Source organism: Cherax quadricarinatus, chromosome 54 (genome assembly GCF_038502225.1).
Source record: "Cherax quadricarinatus isolate ZL_2023a chromosome 54, ASM3850222v1, whole genome shotgun sequence".
Lineage (NCBI taxonomy): Eukaryota > Metazoa > Arthropoda > Malacostraca > Decapoda > Parastacidae > Cherax > Cherax quadricarinatus.
In genome coordinates, this window is record NC_091345.1 from 26,194,521 (window position 1) to 26,220,056 (window position 25,536).

Genomic DNA, 25,536 nt, shown 5'->3' on the forward strand with positions numbered 1-25,536 from the left:
CCTGTCCTAAGATGTCTGGGATTAGCATGGGGTGTTACCTAGCACCATAGCATGCTGTAGTGTTTTAAATTCTCAGGTTAAAGTGTTAAAGAAGGAGATTCTACTTCTTCAGGAAGAAAATATGAGGCTGAAGCTTCGTCTAGATGGGTTTGGGAGTGAGTGTGGGATGGTGGTAGCTGGTGAGGAGGAAAAAGTTACCAGCAGTGATTTGGAGAGTGGCAGCTGCTTTAAGTTGCAAGTAGTTCACAATTCAGGAAGAAGAATGATAAAGAAGGTTAATAGACAAGATGTAAAGGTAGGAAATCGATTCTCTGTTCTCTGTGACGAGTGTACTTCAGTGGTTAAAGGTACCACTGACTCCCCTGCTTATCAAGGTAAGAATATTCTGATTATGGGGGATTCTCAGGTAAGATATATGGACTGTGCTTTTTTGTAACAGAGATAGAAGGGTCAGACAGAGGGTGTGTCTCCCAGGAGCTGGTGTTGGTGACATAGTCAGCAGGTTGGATAATATTATGTCAGGCAATGGGGACAAGCCCATTATCTGTCTTAGTGCTGGTGGAAATGACATTGGGAATGGCAGGAGACAGGAGCTGCTGGATAAGTATAGGTCAGCCATAGATGTAGTCAGGTCCAAGGGAGGGATCCCAATCATATGTAGGATCTTGCCTAGAAAGGGAGTGGGCAATGAATGGATGTCTAGAGCAATTGGTATAAATTGCTGGCTAGACAGGTACTGCAAGGAACTTGCAATCCCATTCACTGATAACTGGGATAGATTCTATGGCAAGCATGATATGTATGCAAGGGATGGGGGTTCATCTCTCTGGGGCTAGAGTGGTTGCATTAGCCAATTCGATTGAGGGGGTCATTGATGACTTGTCTAGGACTTTAAACTGGTAGATTATAAAGGTATGGGTATCTGTGGGAAACAAACAGGCTGCAGTACTAGGTTTGAAAACGGCAGATATAACCAGGATACCTCAGGGATATGTTTAAAAGACAAAACAGAGATAGAGAAAGATAGAGAAATGCCTTCTGAATGCAACATACAGGGTTATAGACTATTCCATACTGATAGGGTCAACAGGAAGGGTGGTGGAGTGATGATGTGTGTCAGAGATAATTTAAATTGTTGTGCTAGACAAGATATAAGATTAGAAGCATCGGACACATAATCTGTTTGGCTACAGTTTCTCGAGGGTCGTGAAAAGTTAATTTTGGGTGTGATTTATAGGCCCCCAAACCTTGATAGAGAGTGCAGCAAGCTGCTATGGGGACGAAATTCATAAGGCATCTAGATATGAAAATGTTGTGTTAATGGGAGATTTTAACTTTAGACAAATTGATTGGAACAATGTGACAGGAAATCTTGAGTCTAGTAATTTTCTTGATATGGTTCAGGATTGCTTTTTAAAACAGTTTGACAGAACCAACTAGAGGAAACAGTCTACTTGACTTGGTTCTTGCCAACAAAGATTCACTAGTTAATAATCTTGAGGTTAATGATGAGCTTGGGAAAAGTGATCACAAATCACTTAGTTTCAATATATCATGGCGTTACCTGAATAACTCTAATCAAATTTCCGTCCCAGACTTTCGCTTGGCTGATTTCATGGGACTGAAAAAATTACCTGGGTGGGCTAAATTGGGATGTCTTGACTATGGGTCAGGTAGGTGATTTTTGTTGCCAATATTACGTTTTTCAGAGCATAGTTCTAGCTGCCCAGACAAGTTTTGTTCCGAGTAGGGAAATTAGATCTAACAAAAATGATCCCAAATGGATGAACAATAGATTAAAATATCTCACTGGTCAAAAGAGAGGTATATATAGGTGTATCAACAGAAGGGAGGGGCAGTTAAGAAATCAATATATTCAGTTAAAGAGGGAAATAAAAAAAAAGAGGAATAAGAAAAGCAAAAAGGAACTATGAGGCTAAGGTCGCAAGGGATTCGAAGACTAACCCAAAAGGGTTCTTTCAGGTATACAGAAGTAAGAGTAGGGACAAGATAGGCCCACTTAAGAGTAACTTAGGTCAGATCACTGACAGTGATAAGGAAATGTGTGAAATTTTCAATTCTTACTTTCTCTCAGTTTTTACTCAGGAAGATATTAGTTAAATTCCAGAAATAATAGATTATGTAGAACAGGACGATAATAAACTATGCACGATTGCGGTAACTAGTGACATGGTCCTCAGACAAATAGAGAAATTAAAGGCTAACAAATCCCCAGGCTCTGATGAACTGTTTGCAAGGATGTTAAACGAATGTAAAGAGGAACTTAGCATACCTTTGGCTAATCTCTTCAATATATCACTACAAACTGGCATAGTGCCTGATAAGTGGAAAATGGCTAATGTAATACCTATTTACAAGGCAGGTGACAGGTCCTTGGCTTTGAACTATAGACCAATAAGCCTTATCTCCATAGTGGGAAAATTTATGGAATCGATAATTGCCGAAGATATTCGTAGCCATCTTGAAAGGCATAAATTGATTAATGAATCTTAGCACGGGTTTAGAAAGGGGCATTCCTTTCTTACGATTTTACTAACTTTCTTCACTAAGGTATTTGAGGAATATGATATTGTGTATATGGACTTCAGTAAGGCTATCGATAGAGTTCCACATCAGAGGCTATTGAGGAAACTTAAGGCACACAGAATAAGAGGAGAATTTTTTTCATGGGTTGAGGCATGGTTGACGAATAGGCAGTTGAGAGTTTGCATAAATGGGGAGAAATTGGAATGGGTGCACGTCACAAGCGGTGTTCCACAGGGGTCAGTGTTGGGCCCCTTGTTGTTCACAATTTACATAAATGACATAGATGAGGGAATAAATAGCGACATAAGCAAATTTGCTGATGATTCCAAAACAGGCCGTCCAGTTCATTCTAATGAGGACATTAGAGCACTCCAGGATGATTTCAATAGACTGATGCAGTGGTCGGAGAAGTTGCAGATGCAGTTTAATATAGACAAATGCAAAGTTCTAAATGTTGGACAGGAAAATAACCATGCCACTTATAAACTAAATAATGTAGATCTTAATATTACGAATTGCGAATAGGATTTAGGAGTTCTGGTTAGTAGTAATCTAAAACCAAGACAACAGTGCATTAGTGTTCGCAATAAAGCCAACAGAATTCTTGGCTTCATAGCAAGAAGTATAAGTAATAGAAGTCCTCAGGTTGTTCTTCAACTCTATATATCTTTGGTCACCGTATTATAGAATGGATATAAATGCACTGGAAAACGTACAAAGGAGGATGACAAAGATGATCCCATGTATTAGAAATCTTCCCTATGAGGATAGACTGAGGGCCCTGAACCTGCACTCGCTAGAAAGGCGTAGAATTAGGGGGGATATGATTGAGGTGTATAAATGGAAAACAGGAATTAATAAAAGAAATGTAAATAGCGTGCTAAAAATATCTAACATAGACAGGACTCGCAGCAATGGCTTTAAATTGAAAAATTCAGATTCAGGAAGGCTATAGAAAAGCACTGATTTGGTAAAAGAGTTGCGGATGAGTGGAAAAAACTCCCGAGTACCGTCATAGACGCTAAGAGGTTGTGTAGTTTTAAAAATAGGTTGGATAAATACACGAGTGGGTGTGGGTAGGTGTAAGTTGGACCTGACTAGCTTGTGCTACTAGGTCGTATGCACTGCTCCTCCCTTAAGTGAGGAGTCTGACTTCACTAGGTCAAGGCATTGGCTTAAGCCGGTACAAGAATTGGAGCTGCCTTGCATGGGGCAGTAGACCTGTTGCAGTGTTCCTTCTTTCTTATGTTCCATGGACAAAGTTCTTTGTCTCCACAGTCACCTCATCTTTCATAGACCCATCTGCTGACACGTCTACTCCCAAATATCTGAATACATTCGCCTCCTCCATATTCTCTCCCTCCAATCTGATATCCAGTCGTTGGTCACCTATTTTTTTTGTTAGCCTCATCACCTTATTCTTTGCTATATTCACTTTCAATTTTCTTCTTTTACATACCCTAACAAACTCATCCACCAACCTCTGCAACTTCTCTTCAGAATCTCCCAAAAGCACAGTGTCACCAGCAAGAGCAACTCACACTCTGTGTTAGATTCTTTATCTTTTAACCTCACACCTCTTGCCAACACTCGAGCATTCACTTCCCTTGCAACCCCTTTGTTAAATATGTTGAACAACCATGATGACATCACACATCCTTGTCTAAGGCCTACTTTTACTGGGAAATAATCTCCCTCTCGCCTACATACTCTAACCTGAGCTTCACTATCCTCGTAAAAACTCTTCACTGCTTTCAGTGAAGAGTTCACCTATATATTTCACTGTAAACACTTGGTCTACACACATCCTACCTTTCCTAAAGCCTCCTTTTTAATCTACTATCCTACTCTCCGTCTTACTCTTAATTCTTTCAATAATAACTTTACCATACACTTTACCATGTATACTCAACAGACTTATTCCCCTATAATTTTTACATTCTATTTTGTCCCCTTTGCCTTTATACAAAAAAATATGCATGCTCTCTGCCAATCCCTAGGTACCTTACCCTCTTCCATACATTTATTAAATAAAAGCACCAACCACTCCAAAACTATATCCCCACCTGCTTTTAACAATTCTATCTTTATCCCATCAATCCCTCCTGCTTTACCCACTTTCATTCTACCCACTGCCTCACGAACTTTCCCCACACTCTGAACTGGGTCTCCCTCAATCCAACAAGATGTTATTCCTCCTTCCCCTATACACGAAATCAGAGCTTACCTATCTTCATCAACATTTAACAATTCCTCAAAATATTCTGTCCATCTACCCGATACCTCTAATTATCCATTTAATAACTCTCCTCTCCTATTTTTAACTACCAAATCCATTCGTTCCCTAGGCTTCCTCAACTTATTAATCTCACTCCAAAACTTTTTCTTATTTTCAACAAAATTGGCTCATAACATCTCACCCACTCTCTCAATTGCACTCTTTTTGCATTGCTTCACCACTCTCTTAACCTCTCTTTTTCTCTCCATATACTCCTCCCTCCTTGCATCACTTCTACTTTGTAAAATCCTCTTATATGCTAACTTTTTCTTCCTTACTACTCTCTTTAAATCATCATTCCACCAATCGCTCTTCTTCCCTCCCGCATCCACATTCCTGTTACCACAAACTTCTGCTGAACACTCTAATATTACATTCTTAAACCTACCCCATACATCTTCGACTCCATTGCCTGCACTCTCACTTGCCCATCTATCCTTCAATTTTTGTTTATAACTTGCCCTAACTGCCTGCTCCTTTAATCTATAAACCTTCACCTCTCTCTTACTTGCTGCTTTTATTTTCATTGTATCCTATCTACATTTTACTCTCACTGTAGCTACAACTAAAATGTGATCTGATATATCTGTGGCCCCTCTATAAACATGTACATCCTGAAGTCTACTCAATAGTCTGTTATTTACAAATATGTAGTCCAACAAACTACTGTCATTATGCTCTACATCATATCTTATATACTTATTTATCCTCTTTTTCTTCATCTGTAAACAAACCCTTTTCTATACAAAGTTCAATCAAAGGGCCCCCATTATCATTTACACCTGGCACCCCAAGCTTACCTACCACCCTCTCTAAATGTTTCTCTTACTTTAGCATTTAGGTCCCCTATCACAATTACTCACTCACATGGTTCAAAAGTTCCTTCACACTCGCTTAACATCTCCCAAAATCTCTCTCTCCTCTACAGTCCTCTCTTCTCCAGGTGCATGCATACTTATTATGACCCACTTTTCGCCTCCAAATCTTATTTTAATCCAAATAATCTTTGAAGTTATACATTTATATTCCCTCTTCCCTCTCCATAACTGATCCTTCAACATTATTGCTACCCCTTCCTTAGCTCTAACTCTCTTAGATACTCCTGACTTAATCTCAATTATTTCCCCCCACTGAAACGCTCCTACTCCCTTCAGCTTTCTTTCACTTAGAGCCAGGACATCCACCTTCTTTTCCTTCATAAAATTAGCAGTCATCTGTTTCTTATCATCTCTTTCTTATCATCACTTATGTTAATGTAAAAATTAATACTTTTGTACCAAAAGAACCTTAGAAATTTTACAAACAAACAAACAAAAAATTTTTGTTTCTTTGCAAGACTACATTGAGGTTATGAAATTGCAATAATGAGTTGCAGTGCCAAGAGCCACTATCAGGTATTATGGGCAGACTTAATTTAATGGTTTACAGACTACTTAATACTAAAGAAATTGATCATAGTTTGTTTAAGTTGTACTTCTTTTTTTTATTTATAGTACACAGTAATTTTATTCTAATTACAATAGTTTCAATAATAAATATTGAAATTATATTATGGGAATATAACACTGTGAGTTGTTGAAAGTAGTTTACAGTATGAGAATGTTACAATCGGGTGTAAGACAGTATTATTTTGGGTAGGTATTTATACTACAATATAGTATTCATTGTGTATGAACTTCGAAGTTTTAAGATTTAGGTAATTGGGAGATTTTTGGTAAAGTTAAATATTGAGTATTTAGTTTAGGGTAAGTAGGTGGCTTTTGAGAAGAGCCTAAAATTGGTGTTCAGACCTGGTTACTTTAGTATTTACTGGTAATGTATTCCAAATTTTGGGGCCCTTTATGTGCATAAAGTTTTTACGCAGCGAGATATGGACACGGGATACATAAAAAAGAGATCTGTCTTGTGTTGTGGTCGTGTGTCCTGTTAAGGATGGTGAGAAGTTTGAGGGGAGGGTTTATGTTTGAGTGTAGTGTTCTATGTATGTAGTAGGCACATGAATAAGTATGAATGTTCTTAACGGTGAGCAGTTTTAGACTTTTGAATATTGGTGGAGTATGCTGTCGGGAGTGGGAATTTATCATTCTGACTGCAGCCTTTTACTGGGTTATTAGTGGTCTTAGGTAATTTAATGTTGTTGCTCCCCATGCACAAATTTCATATGTGAGATAAGAGTAGATGAGTGAATGATACAGTACAAGGAGAGCTAATTGAGGAACATAGTGCCGTATCTTTGATAGTATGTCTACTGTCTTAGAGATTTTCTTAGAAATTTGTTGTATATGTGTCTGGAATTTGAGGCTACTGTCAAGGTGGATTCCTAGTAATTTTCCGTCTGTGAGTCTTGTGAAGAGTGATCCGTTTATCGTTATGTTAAGTGGAACATTTGCAGCTCTGTTTCCAAACTGAATGAAATAAGTTTTGTCAGTTTTGAGGGTAAGCTTATTTGTCATCATCCAGGTAGATATTTTCTGCAATTCATCGTTAACAGTGCTAGTCAGTATGACTGGATCTGGGTGAGAGAAGACCTATGTTGTGTCATCTGTAAATGATATAGGTCTGAGTAGCTGTGATGCACTCGGTAGGTCAATGATGTAAATGAGAAAGAGGAGTGGGCCAAGGACACCGACTGTGATTGGTTGAGTGGAAGAGTTTGCTCCATTTGTGTACACATATTGGCTTCTGTTACTAAAGTATGACTTTAGGTAGTTGAGGGAGTGCCCTCTAATACCATAGTGTGTTAATATATGCATCAAATCATGGTCAACAGTATCAGAAGCTTTACGTAAATCAATGAAGAATCCCAGCGGGACTTCTTCTCGAGAGCGGTGAATATTAGTTCTAGCATATGTATAATAGCATCATTTGTGCTTTTATTAGTCCTGAATCCAAACTGACAGGGGTTTAGTATATTGTGTGAGACGAGGTAGGAATAGATCTGTCTATGAATTAATTTTTCAAAGATTTTAGGGAACAGAGGTAAGTTAGATATTGGTCTATAGTTATTCAACTTGGTTTACCTAACCTTATTATAACAAGCGCAATTTAATTTAGCCTAATCCAACTAAATATATTTTAGATACGTTTACATTAATAAACAATAACACACTGACATACATATTTTTTTTCGGTAAGCTCAGAATGATTTTTGCGAAATTGTTGCATACACAAATTTTCGTTTGCCTTATTCGGCAAGAAGAGCGTTGCTATTTAAGCCAAAATCGCAAGTTTTACGTATTCGGGGCGACGTATATATATATATATATATATATATATATATATATATATATATATATATATATATATATATATATATATATGTGTGTGTGTGTGTGTGTGTGTGTGTGTGTGTGTGTGTGTGTGTGTGTGTGTGTGTGTGTGTGTGTGTGTGTGTGTGTGAATAAATGGAAGAATGAAGAGTGGTTCTGACTTGTAGCTTGTCCAGCACTGTACCACTGGGCTACGAGGTATATAAATGAGAAAGTTTCACAGACAGCACTGCTGTCATGTCTGCGTCACTGGACACCATCTGTGACCCAACTGGCATTTCCCACAGCTCCAGTAGGTTCCATAATATATCTATTCTCACGTATGATCTATGAACCCAAGACAAGTTGTAATGAACAACCGACAATAAACAAAAGAATGGACTGGGTTTTAAACCAAGCTTCTGACTGGCACCAGGTCCATCGCTCTTCCGATGGTCAGTGATGTCTGTGAAATTTTTCTATTTGTAATCCTAGTAACCAAGTAATAATTCGACCTGCCACCTGTCAAGACCACGTTTCGAATCCCCATCTATTCATCATTTGATTCACTGACGGTTGTTCGTTACTCCTTATCTTGAGTTTTTATATACAGAGCTCGCTCAAACTTCCTATTCCAAGTTCCGTTTTGATCAGCTCGCTCTAGCTCTTACCCAGCTCTCTCTCTCTCTCTCCCATGGAGCTCTTCTGCTTCTACTTGATCATTTTCCATTCCTCTAGTTCTTTACCTGTAAAATATGCTTTATTTTTTCTATCTTGAAACACGTAATTACTGTTTCCCTATATAAGCACTTTCACATTACATTTGACCACAATCATAATATATTTTCTCAATCATAATTCTGGTATAAATAATGAAAATGATCACATTTAAAAATTACATATTTTACTTTCTAAATGATCCAGTTGAATATAAACCTCAGGAGAGTGAGAAGTGAATTATTATTATTATAAACATGGGGAGCGCTAAACCCATAGGATTATACAGCGCATGTGGGGGGGATGGAAGGCATACAGGCTCAATTCAAGGAACTGGAGCACAGAATCAATTCCCTAGATCAAGAGCCCCTCACCAGCGTCAAGGAACCTCCCTTGAGGTGAGTAAGAAGTGACGCCACTGAACTAGTATACGAGAGAGTAGAAGACCACTGTCTACCAGTGTGACCTTAAGCCATTGGTTTATATATCAGAGATGAAGGTTACCAACTAGATTATCGTTGAAGAATTAAAGCGAGTAATCACTTCTAATTACACCCTTTACTGGCTTGTATATGTATGAGTGCTTGTGATTTACAGTGGGAGCTCTCAAACTGCTGTGCGTGTGTGGTGGGTGGTGTGCCAGACTATTTTTATTAAGAAAGGTCAAAGAGGGTGGGAGGAGAATATTATGTCTTGGTGCTGCTACTTGTGTGGTCATTCACCCGCATGTTTTTATAAGTAAGGATGCATATTAGTGCATTTGTGAATAAATGTATGTGCGTATAAGTGTATGTGTCCAAAAGTATAGTGTATGTGTGTTTGACTACATTACACGCACACACACTCATACACTCACACACACACATCCACACTCGAACATCCACACTAATATATAAGTGTATGTGTCCGAAAGTATAGTGTATGTGTGTTTGACTACATTATGAATGCACTAGTGCTCGCCTGTTGATTCCCGTTAATACTGAACGTACTTAATTTAACCATTAACGCGTAGGCCACGCTGCCAACATTCACACTCGCGCTCGTGGGCACACACACACACACACACACACACACACACACACACACACACACACACACACACACACACACACACACACACACACACACACACACACTCACTCACTCATATATCCTAACACACTCCAGCCACTACTTTTCACACACTCACATATACCCACACGCTCATACACCCACACTTATACACCCACACTCATACACCCAGACTCATGTACCTACACTCATATACCCACACTCATAAATACACACTCATACACCCACTCATTCACCCACACTCATACATACACACTCATACACTCATATTCATACATCCACACTCAAACACCCACACTAATATACCCACACTCATACACCCACACTGATACATCCACACACACCCACACCTATACACCCACACTCAGACACCCACTCTCTCACACCCACATATACTCATTCACCCACATTCATACACCCATGCTCAAACAAAAACACTCATAGACACACACACACACACACACACACACACACACACCATACACGCACACACAAACATATAGGATGAAAAGTCAGGGGATCCGAGAAAGAGCCTAGGAAGGCAGACTGGACAATAGAGCTCATGACAAGGGAACAAGAGTGGGAAAGGAGGATAGAAGAGCTTAGCAATAAAATGGAGGAGAGGATGGCTGCAGAGAGCAAGAAGTAGGAGTTACAAGCCAGAGCTGCAGAGGTTAGGATACAGAGCTTAAAGGTGGAACTGAAAATACTGAAATGGGTTAAAGAGCCGAAGAGCAGAACGGGCATAACATCAGGAGCAAGAACATCAGCAACCAGTGAGGGGATCAAAGAAAGGGAAGGAGATAAGTCATATACAGAGGCCCTGTCAGTTCACCTGGTTCAGCAGTTCGAGGAGTGAAAGTAGCAGGCCATTGGGTACAGGGACAGCCGACAGTTAGGGGACTGAAAGAAGGAAAGGAGACAGGTCCCCTGCAGAGGTGTTATCAGACGATCGAGAAAACCAAGAAATGTTAAGGAAAACAGCAATGGAGATACTTAAATTGGATCATGAGATACAATGGGAAATGCAATGGGAGGATGAAAGGGAGAGCTCAGTCTTTGTTCATGTGCTTCAGGAGGCCAAAAGGGCAACTTACAAAGAAAGACGACAGGATGAAGAAAAAGGGTTGAAAACATGAGATAGGAGAGGAAGACATGACCCGGTTGACAATTTTTCAGAGAATATGGGGGGTTCTTAAAAAAAAGAAATCGTCCAGTCAATTGATTTTCAAGTTAGAAATGGTGCAAAACAGGATCCTGCTAAAAGGACACCAGCAGGTGTACCTCGACCACAACAGAACATGGGAACAGAGAACAGGGATACCCAGACTCAGGAGGAAGAACAAACACAACCTCCCTAGAACCACCTACAGGAGACCCTCAACCCTGACAATCCTACTGCACCCAAGCAACCTAACCCAAAACAACCCACACACCAAACTCATAAGCCCCCATCCTCCACCACAAACTCCACCTTCACAGTAGCTTCCCCATAATATCCTGCCAGGTCTCCTACTCCCCATCCCCAACAAACCCCCCAGCCACAGTATTAGAAAAGAAGCTGAAAGTTTGGTACATCAGCACTGACGAAAAAAAAAAATTGAGGAGTGGCATGAAAGAATCGTGGAGACAACCCCCAGACATCCTAGCACTCACAGAAACGAAGCTCATGGCAAATAATAACAGATGTGATCTTTCCATGCAAATATCAAATACTGAGGAAAGACAGAGGGAGCAGAAGGGAAGAAGTTGCACCGCTCATCAGTGGAGATTTGAGGAAATGGAAGGAATGGGCAGAATGGAAGCAAGTGACTACGTTGTAGGGACACTTCAGCCTAGAGGTCCCAAGGCGGTGAGTGCAGTGATGTACAGCCCTCCAAAGAGTAGCAGGAGGCCAAGAGAAGAATATGATAAGAGCAACAGAGCAATGGTGGATGCACTAGCTAAGGTGGCCAGAAGGGTACATGTGGGTAGGGTGGAGTTACTAGTTATGGGTAATTGCAATCACAAGGAGACTGAGTGGGAAAAGATGGCGCCACATGAGGGACCACAAACGTGGAGAGCTAAAACGATGGAGGCGGTACTGGAAATACCACATGCATCAACATATCAGGGACACTACCAAAAAAGAGAGAAGGGGATGAACCATCAAGGCTGGACCTCATATTCACCTTGAGTAGTTCTGACATTGAGGACATCACAGATGAAAGGCCCCTTAGAACTAGTAATCACATGGCCTTGAGTGCAGGAAGGGAGACGCCAAACTACAAAAGCAGGGACCACAAAGATGTAACGAATTTTCTGCACGAGGTACAGTGAGGAAGAGAACTGGTGAGAAAAACAGTAAAGAAATGTTGGAATATGTGACCACAAAATGCAAGGAGGCAGAGGAGAGAGATTCTTACCCAAGGGCAACAGAAACAACAGAGTCCAAAACGAGCTCTTGATTCACCAAAAGGCGTAGAGAGGCCAATGCTCAGTGCACTAGAGAATGGAAAAAGTATTGAAGACAAAGGACCCAGGAAAATAAGATTAGCCGAAGAACCAGAAATGAATGTGCGTGGATAAGGAGGGAGACCCATCGGCAATACAAGAATGATATAGCATCGAGAGCCAAATCTAACCCAAAGCTGTTGTACAGCCACATCAGGAGGAAAGCAACAGTCAAGGATCAGGAAATCAGACTGAGGAAAGACGGGAGAGTATGTGAAGAGCTCAACACGAGATTCGAGGAAATGTTTTCATTGGAGACAGAATGGACTCCAGCAAATCGGGATGGAAGGGTACACGAACAAGTGCTGGACACATTACATACAACAGAGGAAGAGGTGAAGAAGCTGCTAAGTGAGATGAATGCCTCAAAGGTGGAGGAACCAGATAACATATCTGTGTGTGTCCTGAGAGAGGGAGCAGAGGCACTGTGTGTGCCACTAACAACACATCAATCGAAACAGGGCAACTACCTGAGATGAGGATAATGACAAGTGTAGTCCCAGTCTTTAAAAAAGGAGACAGGCAGTGGTATTAAACTACAGAGCAGTGTCACTGACATGCATAGTATGCAGAGTCATAGAGAATCTTATTAGGAAAAAACCAGTGGAGCACCTAGAAAAGATTGAGATTATACACGATCAGCAGCACAGCTTCCGAGAGGGTAAATCCTGCATCACAAACCTATTGGAGTTTTACAACGAGGTGACAGAATTAAGACAGGAGAGAGAGGGGTGAGTAGACTGCATCTTCATGGACTGCAAGAAAGTTATGCACAGTTATGCACAAGAGATTAGTGCAAAAGCTGAGGAGCAGCCAGGAATAGCAGATAAGGCATTGTAATGGATCAGAGAAACGAGTGATGGTATGTGAGGAGGTGTCAGAGAGGGCGCCTGTGACGAGCAGAGTTCCACAAGGGTCAGTCCGAGGAGCTGTGCTGTTTCTGGTTTATGTGAATGACATGACGGAAGCGATATATTCAGAGGTGTCCTTGTTTGCAGATGATGTAGAATTAATGAGGAGAATTAAATCGGAAGAGGATCAGACAGGACTACGAAGGGACCTGGGAAGGTTGCAAGCCTGTTCCAACAACTGTCTCCTGGAATTTAACACCACCAAACGCAAAGTAATGAAAATTAGAGATGAAAGAATATGGGAAACAGAGTACAGACTAGGGGGCCAGAGGCTACAAACCCCACTCTAGGAAAAGGATCTTGGGGTGAGTATGACACCGGGCACATTTCCTGAAATGCATATCAACCAAATAACTGCTGCCTAGCAAACCTAAGAATAGCATTCCCACATCACAATAAGGAATCGTTCAGGACCGCGTACACCATGTATGTTAGGCCTATATTGGAGTATGCAGCACCAGTTTGGAACCCACACCTAGCCAAGCACGTAAGGAAATTAGAGGAAATGCAAAGGTTTGCAGGAGAGATAAGGGGGAATATGATAACAACATATAAAATACTGAGAGGAATTGACAAGGTGGATAAAGACAGGATGTTCCAGAGATGGGACACAGCAACAAGGGGTCACAGTTGGAAGCTGAAGATTCAAATGAATCACAGAGATGTTACGAAGCATTTCTTCTGTCACAGAGTTTTCAGAAAGTGGAACAGTCTGGGAAGTGATATAGTGGAGGCAAAATCTATGCATAGCTTTAAGAAGAAGTATGATAAAGCTCATGGAGCAGGAAGAGTGATCTAGTAGTGGCTAGTGGAAAGGCAGAACCAGGAGCTGTGAATCGACCCCTGCAACCACAACTAGGTAAGTACACACACACACACACACACACACACACACACAGCCCCCCAGGGCTCCTCCCCCCCAACCCCAATATTCTCCCAGGTCCACCGTGATAGACAAGAAGCTGAAGGTGTGGTACACAAACGCAAGTTGGAATAGCAAATAAATACGAGGAATGGCATGAAAGAATCAACGAGAAGTCCTGGGACATCATAGCAGTCACAGAAACGAAACTCACTGCTCATAAAAAACCGATGGAGTTTCGAGGAAATGGAGGGCATAGACGAGATTGGAGAAAGGGACTACATAGCAGGCACAATTCAATCTGGGGAACATAAGGTAGTCACTGCTGTGATGTATAACCCACCAAAGAACTGCAGGAGGCCAAGGGAGGAATATGATGAGAACAACAGAGTGATGGTAGACTCATTGGCTGAGGTGGCATAAAGAGCTCAAATGTGCAGAGCAAAGTTACTGGTTATGGGTGATTTCAACCACAGGGAAATCGACTGGGAAAACCTGGAGCCTCATGGAGGCCCCGAACATGGAGAGCCAAGATGATGGATGTGGTACTAGAAAACCTCATGCATCAACACATCAGGGACACTACCAGAGAGCGAGGGGAGGATGAACCAGCAAGACTGGACCTTGTGTTCACCCTGAGTAGCTCAGACATTGATGACATCGGGAAGGGCAGGAGAGAGGAGCTGCTGGATAAGTACAGGTCAGCCATAGAAGTAGTTAGGTCTAAGGGAGGGATCCCAGTCATATGTAGCATCTTGCCTAGAAAGGGAGTGGGCAATGAATGGATGTCTAGGGCAATTGGTATAAATTGCTGGCTAGACAGATACTGCAAGAAACTTGCAATCCCATTCAATGATAACTGGGATGGGGTTCATCTCTCTGGGGATGGAGTGGTTGCAATAGCCAATTCAGTTGAGAGGGTGATTGATGACTTGTCTAGGAATTTAAACTAATTATAGAGGTATGGGTGTTTGTGGGAAACAATCAGGATGCAGCATTAGGGTTAAAAACAGCAGTTATTACCGGGATACCTCAGGGATATGTTTAAAAGACAATATTCAAAATAAAGTTGCTAGTAATGGCTAATCAATTGATCAAAAAACAAAGATAGATAGTAGAAGGCAACGAGTGACTAGCTCCCTTAAGATTTACTATACAAATAGTAGGAGTCTAAGAAATAAGATAGATGAGCTAAGATTACTTGCAAGTGTAGGTAATATAGATATTATTGGTATAACAGAGACCTGGTTCAACCTGAAAGATAGAGAAATGCCTTTTAAATGTAACATACAGGGTTATAAACTATTCCACACTGATAGGATCAACAGGAAGGGTGGTGGTGTGGCGATGTATGTCAGAGAAAATTTAAATTGTAGTCTTTGACATAATGTAAGATTAGAAACATCGAACACAGAATCTACAGTTTCTCGAGGGACGTGACAAATTAATTTTGGGTGCGATTTATAGGTCCCCAAACCTTGATAAGGAGTGCAGTAAGCTGTTATGGGACGATATTCATAAGGCATCTAAATATGAAAATGTTGTGATAATGGGAGATTTTAACTTTAGACAAATTGATTGGAACAATATGACAGGAAATCTTGAGTCTAGTGACTTTCTTGATACGGTTCAGGATTGCTTTTTAGAACAGGCTGTGACAGAACCAATTAGAGGAAACAATCTGCTTGACTTGGTTCTTGCCAACAAAGATTCACTAATTAATAATCTTGAGGTTAATGATGAGCTTGGGGAAAGTGATCACAAATCACTTAGTTTCAATATATCATGGAATTACCCAGATAACTGCAATCAAATCTCTGTCCCAGATTTTCGCTTGGCCGACTTCATGGGACTGAAAAATTACCTGGGTGGGCTAAATTGGGATGCCCTGACTATGGGTCAGGTAGGTGATCTTGGTTGCCAATATGACGTTTTTCAGAGCATAGTTCTAGCTGCCCAGACAACTTTTGTTACGAGTAGGGAAATTAGACCTAACAAAAATGATCCCAAATGGATGAACAAAAGATTAAAACATCTCATTGGTCAAAAGAGAGGCATATATAGGCGTATCAAAAGAGGGGATGGGCAGCTAAGAAATCAATATATTCAATTAAAGAGAGAAATAAAGAAAGGAATAAGAAAAGCAAAAAGGGATTATGAGGCTAAAGTCGGAAGGGATTCAAAGACTAAACCAAAAGGGTTCTTTCAGGTATACAGAAGTAAGATTAGGGACAAAATTGGCCCACTTAAGAGTAACTCTGGTCAGATCACTGACAGTGATTAGGATATGTGTGAAATTGTCAATACCTACTTCCTCTCAGCTTTCACCCAGGAAAATACTAGCGATATTCCTGAAATAGATTATGTAGAACAGGATAATAAACTGTGTACGATTGCGGTAACTAGTGACATGGTCCTCAGACAAATAGAGAAACTAAAACCTAACAAATCCCCAGGCCCTGATGAACTGTTTGCAAGGGTGTTAAAGGAATGTAAAGAGGAACTTAGCATACCTTCGGCTAATCTTTTTAACATATCACTACAAACTGGCATAGTGCCTGATAAGTGGAAAATGGCAAATGTAATACCTATTTACAAGGCAGGTGACAGGTCCTTGGCTTCGAACTATAGACCAATAAGCCTTACCTCCACAGTGGGGAAATTTATGGAATCAATAATTGCCGAAGCATTTCATAGCCATCTTGATAGGCACAGATTGATTAATGAATCTCAACATGGTTTTACAAAGGGGCGTTCCTGTCTTACGAATTTACTAACTTTTTTCACTAAGGTGTTTGAGGAGGTAGATCATGGTAATGAATATGATATTGTGTATATGGACTTCAGTAAGGCTTTCGATAGAGTTCCGCACCAGAGGCTATTGAGGAAACTTAAAGCACACGGAATAGGAGAATTTTTTTCCTGTGTAGAGGTATTGCTGACAAATAGGCAGCAGAAAGTTTGCATAAATGAGGAGAAGTCAGAATGGGGGCACGTCACAAGCGGTGTTCCTCATGGGTCAGTGTTGGGCCCGATGTTGTTCACAATTTACATAAACGACATAGATGAGGGAATAAATAGCGACATAAGCAAATTTGCTGATGACACCAAAATAGGCCGTCCAGTTCATTCTAATGAGGACATAAGAGCACTCCTGGATGATTTGAATAGACTGATGCAATGGTCGGAGAAGTGGCAGATGCAGTTTAATATTGACAAATGCAAAGTTCTAAATGTTGGACAATTAAATAACCATGCTCATATAAACTAAATAATGTAGATCTTAATACTACTGATTGCGAAAAGGATTTAGGAGTTCTGGTTAGCAGTAATCTAAAACCAAGACAACAGTGCATTAGTGTTCACAATAAAGCTAACAAAATTCTTGGCTTCATATCTAGAAGCATAAATAATAGAAGTCCTCAGGTTGTTCTTCAATTCTATATATCCTTGGTTAGGCCTCATTTAGACTATGCTGCTCAGTTCTGGTCACCGTATTGCAGAATGGATATAAATGCTCTGGAAAACGTACAGAGGAGATGACAGATGATCCCATGAATCAGAAATCTTCCCTATGAGGATAGACTGAGGGCCCTGAATCTGCACTCTCTCGAAAGACGTAGAATTAGGGAAGATATGATCGAGGTGTATAAATGGAAAACAGGAATAAATAAACGGGATTCAAATAACGTGCTGAAAATTTCCAGCCAGGACAGGACTCGCAGCAATGGTTTCAAGTTGGAAAAATTTAGATTCAGGAAGGATATAGGAAAACACTGGTGGAACAAACTCCCGAGTACAGTTATTCAGGCTAAAATGTTGTGTAATTTTAAAAATAGGTTAGATAAATACATGAGTGGGTGTGTGTGGGTGTGAGTTGGACCTGATTAGCTTCTGCTGCTGGGTCTGGTGCCGTGCTCCATCCTTGAGTGGATGTGACCAGACTGGGCGGGTCATTGGGCTAATCCCAGGAGGGTGGGCTATTGGGCTAATCCGGGGGGGGACATGGACCTGCTCCACATGGGTCAGTAGGCCTGTTGCAGTGTTCCTTCTTTCTTATGTTCTTATGTTCTCTTATGAGAGGCCTCTCGGAGCTAGTGACTACGTAGTCCTGAGTGTTGATTACGTAGAAGAGTTTACAGGTGGAGAGGGTAACAGGAGTCGAATGGGGAAAGCCAAACTATAAAAGGGGGGGACTACACAGGTATGAGGAACTTCCTGTGGGAGGTGCAGTGGGACAGAGAAATGGTAGGAAAGACAGTAAATGAAATGATGGAGTATGTAACAACAAAATGCAAGGAGGCAGAGGAAGGGTTTGTTCCCAAGGGCAACAGAAACAATGGGAAGACCAGAGCGAGTCCTTGGTTTACCCAAAGGTGCAGGGAGACAAAAACTAAGTGCATTAGAGAATGGAAGATGTATAGAAGGCAAAGGACCCAGGAAAACAAGGAGATTAGTCGAAGAGCCAGAAACGAATATGCACAGATAAGGAGGGAGGCCCAGTGACAGTACGAAATGACAGCATCGAAAGCCAAGTCTGACCCGAAACTGCTGTTTAGCGACATTAGGAGAAAGACGACAGTCAAAGACCAGGTGATCATGTTGAGGAAAGAAGGTGGGGAACTCACAAGAAACGATCAAGAGGTATGCGAGGAGCTCAACAGGAGATTTAAGGAAGTATTCACGGTGGAGACAGGAAGGACTCTGGGAAGACAGGACAGAGGGGGACACCAACAGGGAATAGACCAACAGGTGCTGGACGATATGCACACAACTGAGGAGGAGGTGAAGAAACTGCTAAGTGACCTTGATACCTCAAAGGCAATGGGACCGGACCCGTGAGTCCTTAGAGAAGGAGCAGGGCCGCTGTGCGTGCCACTAACCACAATCTTCAATACATCTCTTGAAACTGGGCAACTACCTGAGGTATGGAAGACAGCAAATGTAGTTCCCATTTTTAAAAAAGGAGACAGAAAAGAGGCACTAAATTACAGACCAGTGTCACTGACATGTATAGTATGCAAAGTCTTGGAGAAGATTATCAGGAGGAGCAAGGTGGAGCACCTGGAACGGAACAAGATTATAAACGATAACCAGCACAGATTCGTGGAAGGCAAATCCTCTGTCACAAACCTTCTGGAGTTCTATGACAAAGTTACAGAAGTGCGACACGAGAGAGAGGGGTGGGTTGATTGCATTTTCTTGGACTGCAAGAAGGCCTTCGACACAGTTCCTCATAAGAGACTAGTGCAGAAACTAGAGGATCAGGCGTGTATAATAGGAAGGGCACTACAATGGATCAGAGAATACCTGACAGGGAGGCAACAACGAGTCATAGTACGGGATGAGGTATCACAGTGGACACCTGTGACGAGCGGGGTCCCACAGTGGTCGGTCCTAGGACCAGTGCTATTTCTGGTATATGTGAATGACATGATGGAAGGGATAGACTCAGAGGTGTCCCTGTTCGCAGATGATGTGAAGTTAATGAGGAGAATTAAATCAGATGAGGACCAGGCAGGACTTCAAAGAGACCTGGACAGGCTGGACACGTGGTCCAGCAACTGGCTTCTTGAATTCAACCCTGCAAAGTGTAAAGTCATGAAGATCGGAGAAGGGCAAAGAAGACCGCAGACAGAGTAAAGACTAGGTGGCCAAGGACTGCAAACCTCGCTCAAGGAGAAAGATCTTGAGGTGACCATAACAGCGAGCACGTCCCCGGAAGCACACACCAACCAGATAACGGCTGCAGCATGTGGGCGCCTGGCAAACCTGAGAATAGCGTTCCGATACCTTGGTAAGGAATCGTTCAAGACACTGTACACTGTGTACGTCAGGCCCATACTGGAGTATGCAGCACCAGTTTGAAACCCACACCTGGTCAAGCACTTCATGAAAGTACAAAGGTTTGCAACAAGGCTAGTTCCGGAGCTCAGGGGAATGTCCTATGAAGAAAGGTTGAGGGAAATCGGACTGACGACACTGGAGGACAGGAGGGTCGGGAAACATGATAACATACAAAATAATGCGTGAAATGGACAAGGTGGACAGAGATAGGATGTTCCAGAGAGGGAACACAGAAACAAGGGGTCACAATTGGAAGCTGAAGACTCAGACGAGTCACAGGCATGTTAGGAAGTACTTCTTCAGTCACAGAGTCGTCAGGAAGGGGAATAGCCTAGCAAAATACGTCTTTGTAACTCACGCTAAAAGACGTTTAATATTATATAAAATAAATGGGAGCTCACAATCTTGAAACAACCTAAGCAAAAAGCGCCAGCTCGTACTAGTCTTCAGAGCCACACCACTCTAAACACGCTCGCCAGAGGGACTAACTTACGCATATGTTTATCCAGTAAACAGAAAACTCATGAGGTGGTATCTGTCAACAAGGGGAATAGCCTGTGACATAACATTCACGATGTCTTTCTAAGGGAAGGTATTCATAGATCCCCCCCCCCTTCGTATTTTAGGGGCAACGGCTTCTGAAGTCATTTCCTCTACAGAGGATGTGTTGTTGCTGGTGACGGGCATGTGATCCAAGGAATTTGATCTACCCTCACCTTCCTCGGATGGAACCTGATGCGGATAGATGTACCACGTGTTGGCAATAAAACTATTTTATTGTAAGCTCAGTGGCATAAATTACGTTCCCAGTTCTCATCAATTATTTTGCTTATCCAATGACAATCGTTCATTACAATTTACCTTGTGTTCATTATCTACTTAGCTTTAAAGGATATGAGTAAAGATTGTACTACGAGATCTTATGGGGTCGTGGGATGAGACAGTAAAGTCAAAGTTGGTGCTTCTGATGTCGTGGGATGAGACAGTAACGTCAAAGTTGGTGCTTCTGGTGTCGTGGGATGAGACAGTAACGTCAAAGTTGGTGCTTCTGGTGTCGTGGGATGAGACAGTAAGGTCAAAGTTGGTGCTTCTGGTGTCGTGGGATGAGACAGTAAGGTCAAAGTTGGTGCTTCTGGTGTCGTGGGATGAGACAGTAAATTGGTGCTTCTGGTGTTATGGAATGAGACAGTAAGGTCAAAGTTGGTGCCGCTAATGCAACCATGCTACAATTGTGAAGGTTGTAAAAGTGTCCTCTTGTAAGCTCTGTGGTTGAGTGGTTACAGTGATAGGTACTTCCAGTCCTTGTCCATTCTTTTGTTTATTCTTTAGGGCATAATGTTTTGAGAAATTTTCAGTGAATAATTTTATCATGTCTTTAAGTATTATTGATTACCAGAGAAAATTAAGTAATGATCAAGAGTCGCACACGTGCCCAAGTTTTCCTTTATAAATTTTTAATCCTCCACAGCAAACATTGACCCTTAAAAACCAAACAAGCCACAAACAGACCTTGTCTAACCAACAACATCCTCAGAACCATTGGCAAGAAGCATACCTCTGAAAAACAATTCAGAATGGGTTTAATTCACAAAGAACCAGTGAAAACAAATACTTTAACACATGCACGTAAAGAAATAAAAAAAACAGGTTCCATTTAATAAACGATGATATCAAAAAGACCTGGAAAACACTAACTCTGAGCTCACGACAAATTGCAAAGGCCGAAGAAACTGTACTAGCTAGTCCTAATGAACCCTTCATTCATATTGGTGATACTGTAAATAAACTTCTCGACTATATGACTGACCTTGCCAGCAAAATTCCAAACTCTGTTGTTTAGGTTAGTGATTACCCCAGTCAATGGCAGTAATCGAGGCTTCCTTTGCCTGTCACCAACAAAATCCTACGGATTTAACTTCAATAATAAATGCACTTAAAATAGGTAATGCGAGAATACCATCATTCATATACAAGAATGTTGCCCATGTATTATCACCTATCATTGCAGTTCACAGAGGTGGAGACCCATTTGAACCAAGCAACTATAGATCTATGTCTAACTTGCCGCTATTGTCTTAAATTTATGAAAAAATAATATATAAACGTCTATACGCATTTATTACTAAACAAAGTATTCAGGTTTGGATTCAAATCAGAAAAAAGTATTAATGATGCTATCATAAGATGCTACATTGTCTATGCAGCTCTAGAAACTGTTGCATATCTAGTGAGCTTATTTTGACACTATACACCACAGAATCTTATTGATAAAACTTGATCATTATGGAATCATAGGGCATGCTATCACATAGCCCTACCTCACCGACAGATGTCAGCAGATACTAATGGCACTACCTCATTACCTCAAACTATCAATATAGTGGTGCCTCTGGGTAGCGTCTATGGCCACTGTTACTCTTCATCTACATAAAGACCTACCAAATGGCTCCCAGGAACTTAAATCAATTCTGTTTGCAGATGACACATTAGTCATATCAAATCCAGATCATCTCATCTTCAACAACACTGTCAGTTGTACCAGCTCGAAAAAAATTCTACCTGGAGGGCACCAAACAAATTTACTTTCAATATTGATAAGATCTTCATGTTGTTCGAGAACAAATCTAAAAATACTCATTTCAACTTAAAAATAAATAATTTATACTCCAAAAAAAAGACAAAAAGAGGGAAAATTCTTAAGGATAAAACTTGACTCATCCTGAAATTCTACACTCAACTCCAAAATGTATCTAAGAAAAATTCCAAAACTGTGGGAATTCTATCAAAAATGCGCTATTTCACAAACAGAATTACTCTGTATTACTGTCTATTCTATCTTTATCTTATTTTTGGTATCTGTACTGGGATCCACAGCAGTTAATCAGCAGTTAGAATAATCAACCAATGAGGGTCTTCACAACACATACACTTACTATTTGAAGTCTAAATTTACTGAACATACAATACCTCCACACTTATTACTGCGAATTTTATATATACAGGACACGAGCTTTAACCCAGTGTTTCACCTCTTCCTGGAGACCTGCAGCTGAACACAGACAAAATACAAGACGCATATTTTTGATATACCACATCTTCAAGTTGATCTGTATAGGAACTCTATACTTATAAAGAGCCCTAATATCTGGAACTCCTTTCCAGAAGATGCAGAAAGTTCCTTATTATCACCTGCTTCAAAAATATAATTAAAGAGTACTTCTTAAATCTGTCCTAAACCTCCTTTGGTTTATTATGTTAAAGCTAGTTTTATCGATTACATTCTTGTTGCTCCATATATTAGCATTCATACTGTCGCTCTCTATATATCACCAATCACAATTACAAATATTACGCCAAATTATTATGTATACGACAACAAACTAAATTGTTGTCGTATACATAATACCAAAGAAGGTAAACCATAGAATTCTAGTAAACTTAACTGAATAACTTTTCTGTAGTGTAAACTCTGCCTGACCATTAATGTATTCTGTATTCTTTATTATACTTTATATTCTGTATTCTTTATTATACTTTATATTCTGTATTCTTTATTATACTTTATATTCTGTATTCTTTATTATACTTTATATTCTGTATTCTTTATTATAGTTTATATTCTGTATTCTTTATTATACTTTATATTCTGTATTCTTTATTATACTTTATATTCTGTATTCTTTATTATACTTTATATTCTGTATTCTTTATTATACTTTATATTCTGTATTCTTTATTATACTTTATATTCTGTATTCTTTATTATACTTTATATTCTGTATTCTTTATTATACTTTAGATTCTGTATTCTTTATTATACTTTATATTCTGTATTCTTTATTATACTTTATAGAAAAAAGTTACATTTGTCTTTGTCTTGTCATTACTTTTTTCACCTTCGTTTCCAATTCTGTTCCATGAACACTTCTTGTTTTCCTCCGCTCTGTACAGTAACTCAGTTTTCCATCTCTCATCCCTTCCTTCCAGCCTTAAACACCCAGTAGTAAACATTTTAGTAATTATGTCCTTCGCCTTCTCTCTTCCTTCACACAAATTTATGGTATATTGTGAAAATAAACTAACACATTTTTGTATGCTTGACAATCCTGCTCTCTGAATACTCTGGTTTTATGAATATTTTCTTCATTTAAGAACCATTAATAAATTATTATAGCAAAAGCAGACCGATGTCACTCTTTAATCAAAGATTTTTCCGCTACAGTAGCTGCTAGTGGCTCTTATTAGTATTTCTGTATATCAGATAAGTAAATTCAGCCTCATTACATTACAATAATGTAATGTATATCTTTATGCTGCCAATCTTTTGTTTACATTATAACAGCACACTATTATGATTTCACAAGCAAACTGAGTGAACAGGAAATTCGATGATGGAGAGAGAGAGAGAGAGAATGAACAAAATTTAATTATAAGAACCTCATATTTTCATCCTACTAACCATGTTTTTCTTTCATTATATATTTTTATTCAGAGGGAATAATCAGTAACAACAAAATTTCCCTTGCATTAAATTTATGTCAGGTCCTAACTAAAACAACGGGACTAACATTTCATAAAGAAATAGACGAGTGATCTATCTACTAGTCATCACCTCTGTTACAGCATTAATAATTTGAGCTCAGGTATTAATTTATGACAAGTATCTATTTACTACTTAGAGTCTCCATCAGCTGGAATATGTCTCATCTTCCGTGTTGCTGACTGAATGTTTTAACCTGTAGTAATCACCGTTACTTTTCCTTCAGCAGCCTGTGGGAGACGACGGCAGGACAGAAAGGGACAAACAATGTCTCAAGGACATACCTGAGGAAGAAGAGGAGGAAGGAGAAGGAAGAAGAGGGGAAATAAGAAGAAAGTGTGTCAGTGCTATCTGGGGTGTTGGGTGCCGCAGTGAAGCTGACCTGCCCGCCTCCGTCGCCACCTGCTTCGAAGATACCTCTTTCCTGGCCAAGCTCCAGAACCGCCTCCTCTCCTTAGTGGGCCGCGCCAGCAGGTGGGTAATTCAGTTAAAAGAAAAACATACTTTCATATCAAGCTATTATTGTAACAATGTTTCGCTCAATGTACAGCTGTATCAGATCAATGATACATATAATGAAACGTTACAGTAAAGACTGGTTTTGTACCTGTCTTCTTTCATTACTATGAGGCAAAATGCTGCTATACCAAGCGGGAATTTCCCTGAAGTTAATCAGGCCATGTACCAGTAACAAAATATCAACATAATAACTCCAAGAGTCAGTTTTGCCCTTTGCCGTTGAAGGGCTCTTGATCCAAGGAATCGAAGCTATCGTCCCATTCATTTAATCAATCCTAATTACTTCCATTCCCCAAGTTCTTTATAACTGCTATGGGCTTAGCTTTTCTCCGTGTATATATTAATAACGATATTCGAGCACTCCAGGAAGATTTGAATAGACTGATGCAGTGGTCGGAGAAGTGGCAGATGCAGTTTAATATAGACAAATGCAAAGTTCTTAATGTTGGACAGGACAATAACCATGCCACATATAAACTAAATAATGTAGATCTTAATATTAC

The 25,536-nt window shown here is 40.3% G+C and overlaps 1 protein-coding gene across 2 annotated transcripts in view; it reads left to right on the plus strand.

Annotated features, from left to right (window-relative positions):
* The window catches only part of LOC128699093 (caskin-2), a 414,005-nt gene that overhangs the window by 123,442 nt on the left and 265,027 nt on the right, over positions 1 to 25,536 (plus strand). Inside the window, exon 3 of one of the 2 annotated variants that reach the window (XM_070096754.1) lies at positions 24,741 to 24,988. In XM_070096754.1, coding sequence (XP_069952855.1) covers positions 24,741 to 24,988 — 248 coding nt within the window. The remainder of the gene's footprint in view (positions 1 to 24,740; positions 24,989 to 25,536) is intronic. The other variant, XM_070096755.1, reaches the window with a different exon arrangement.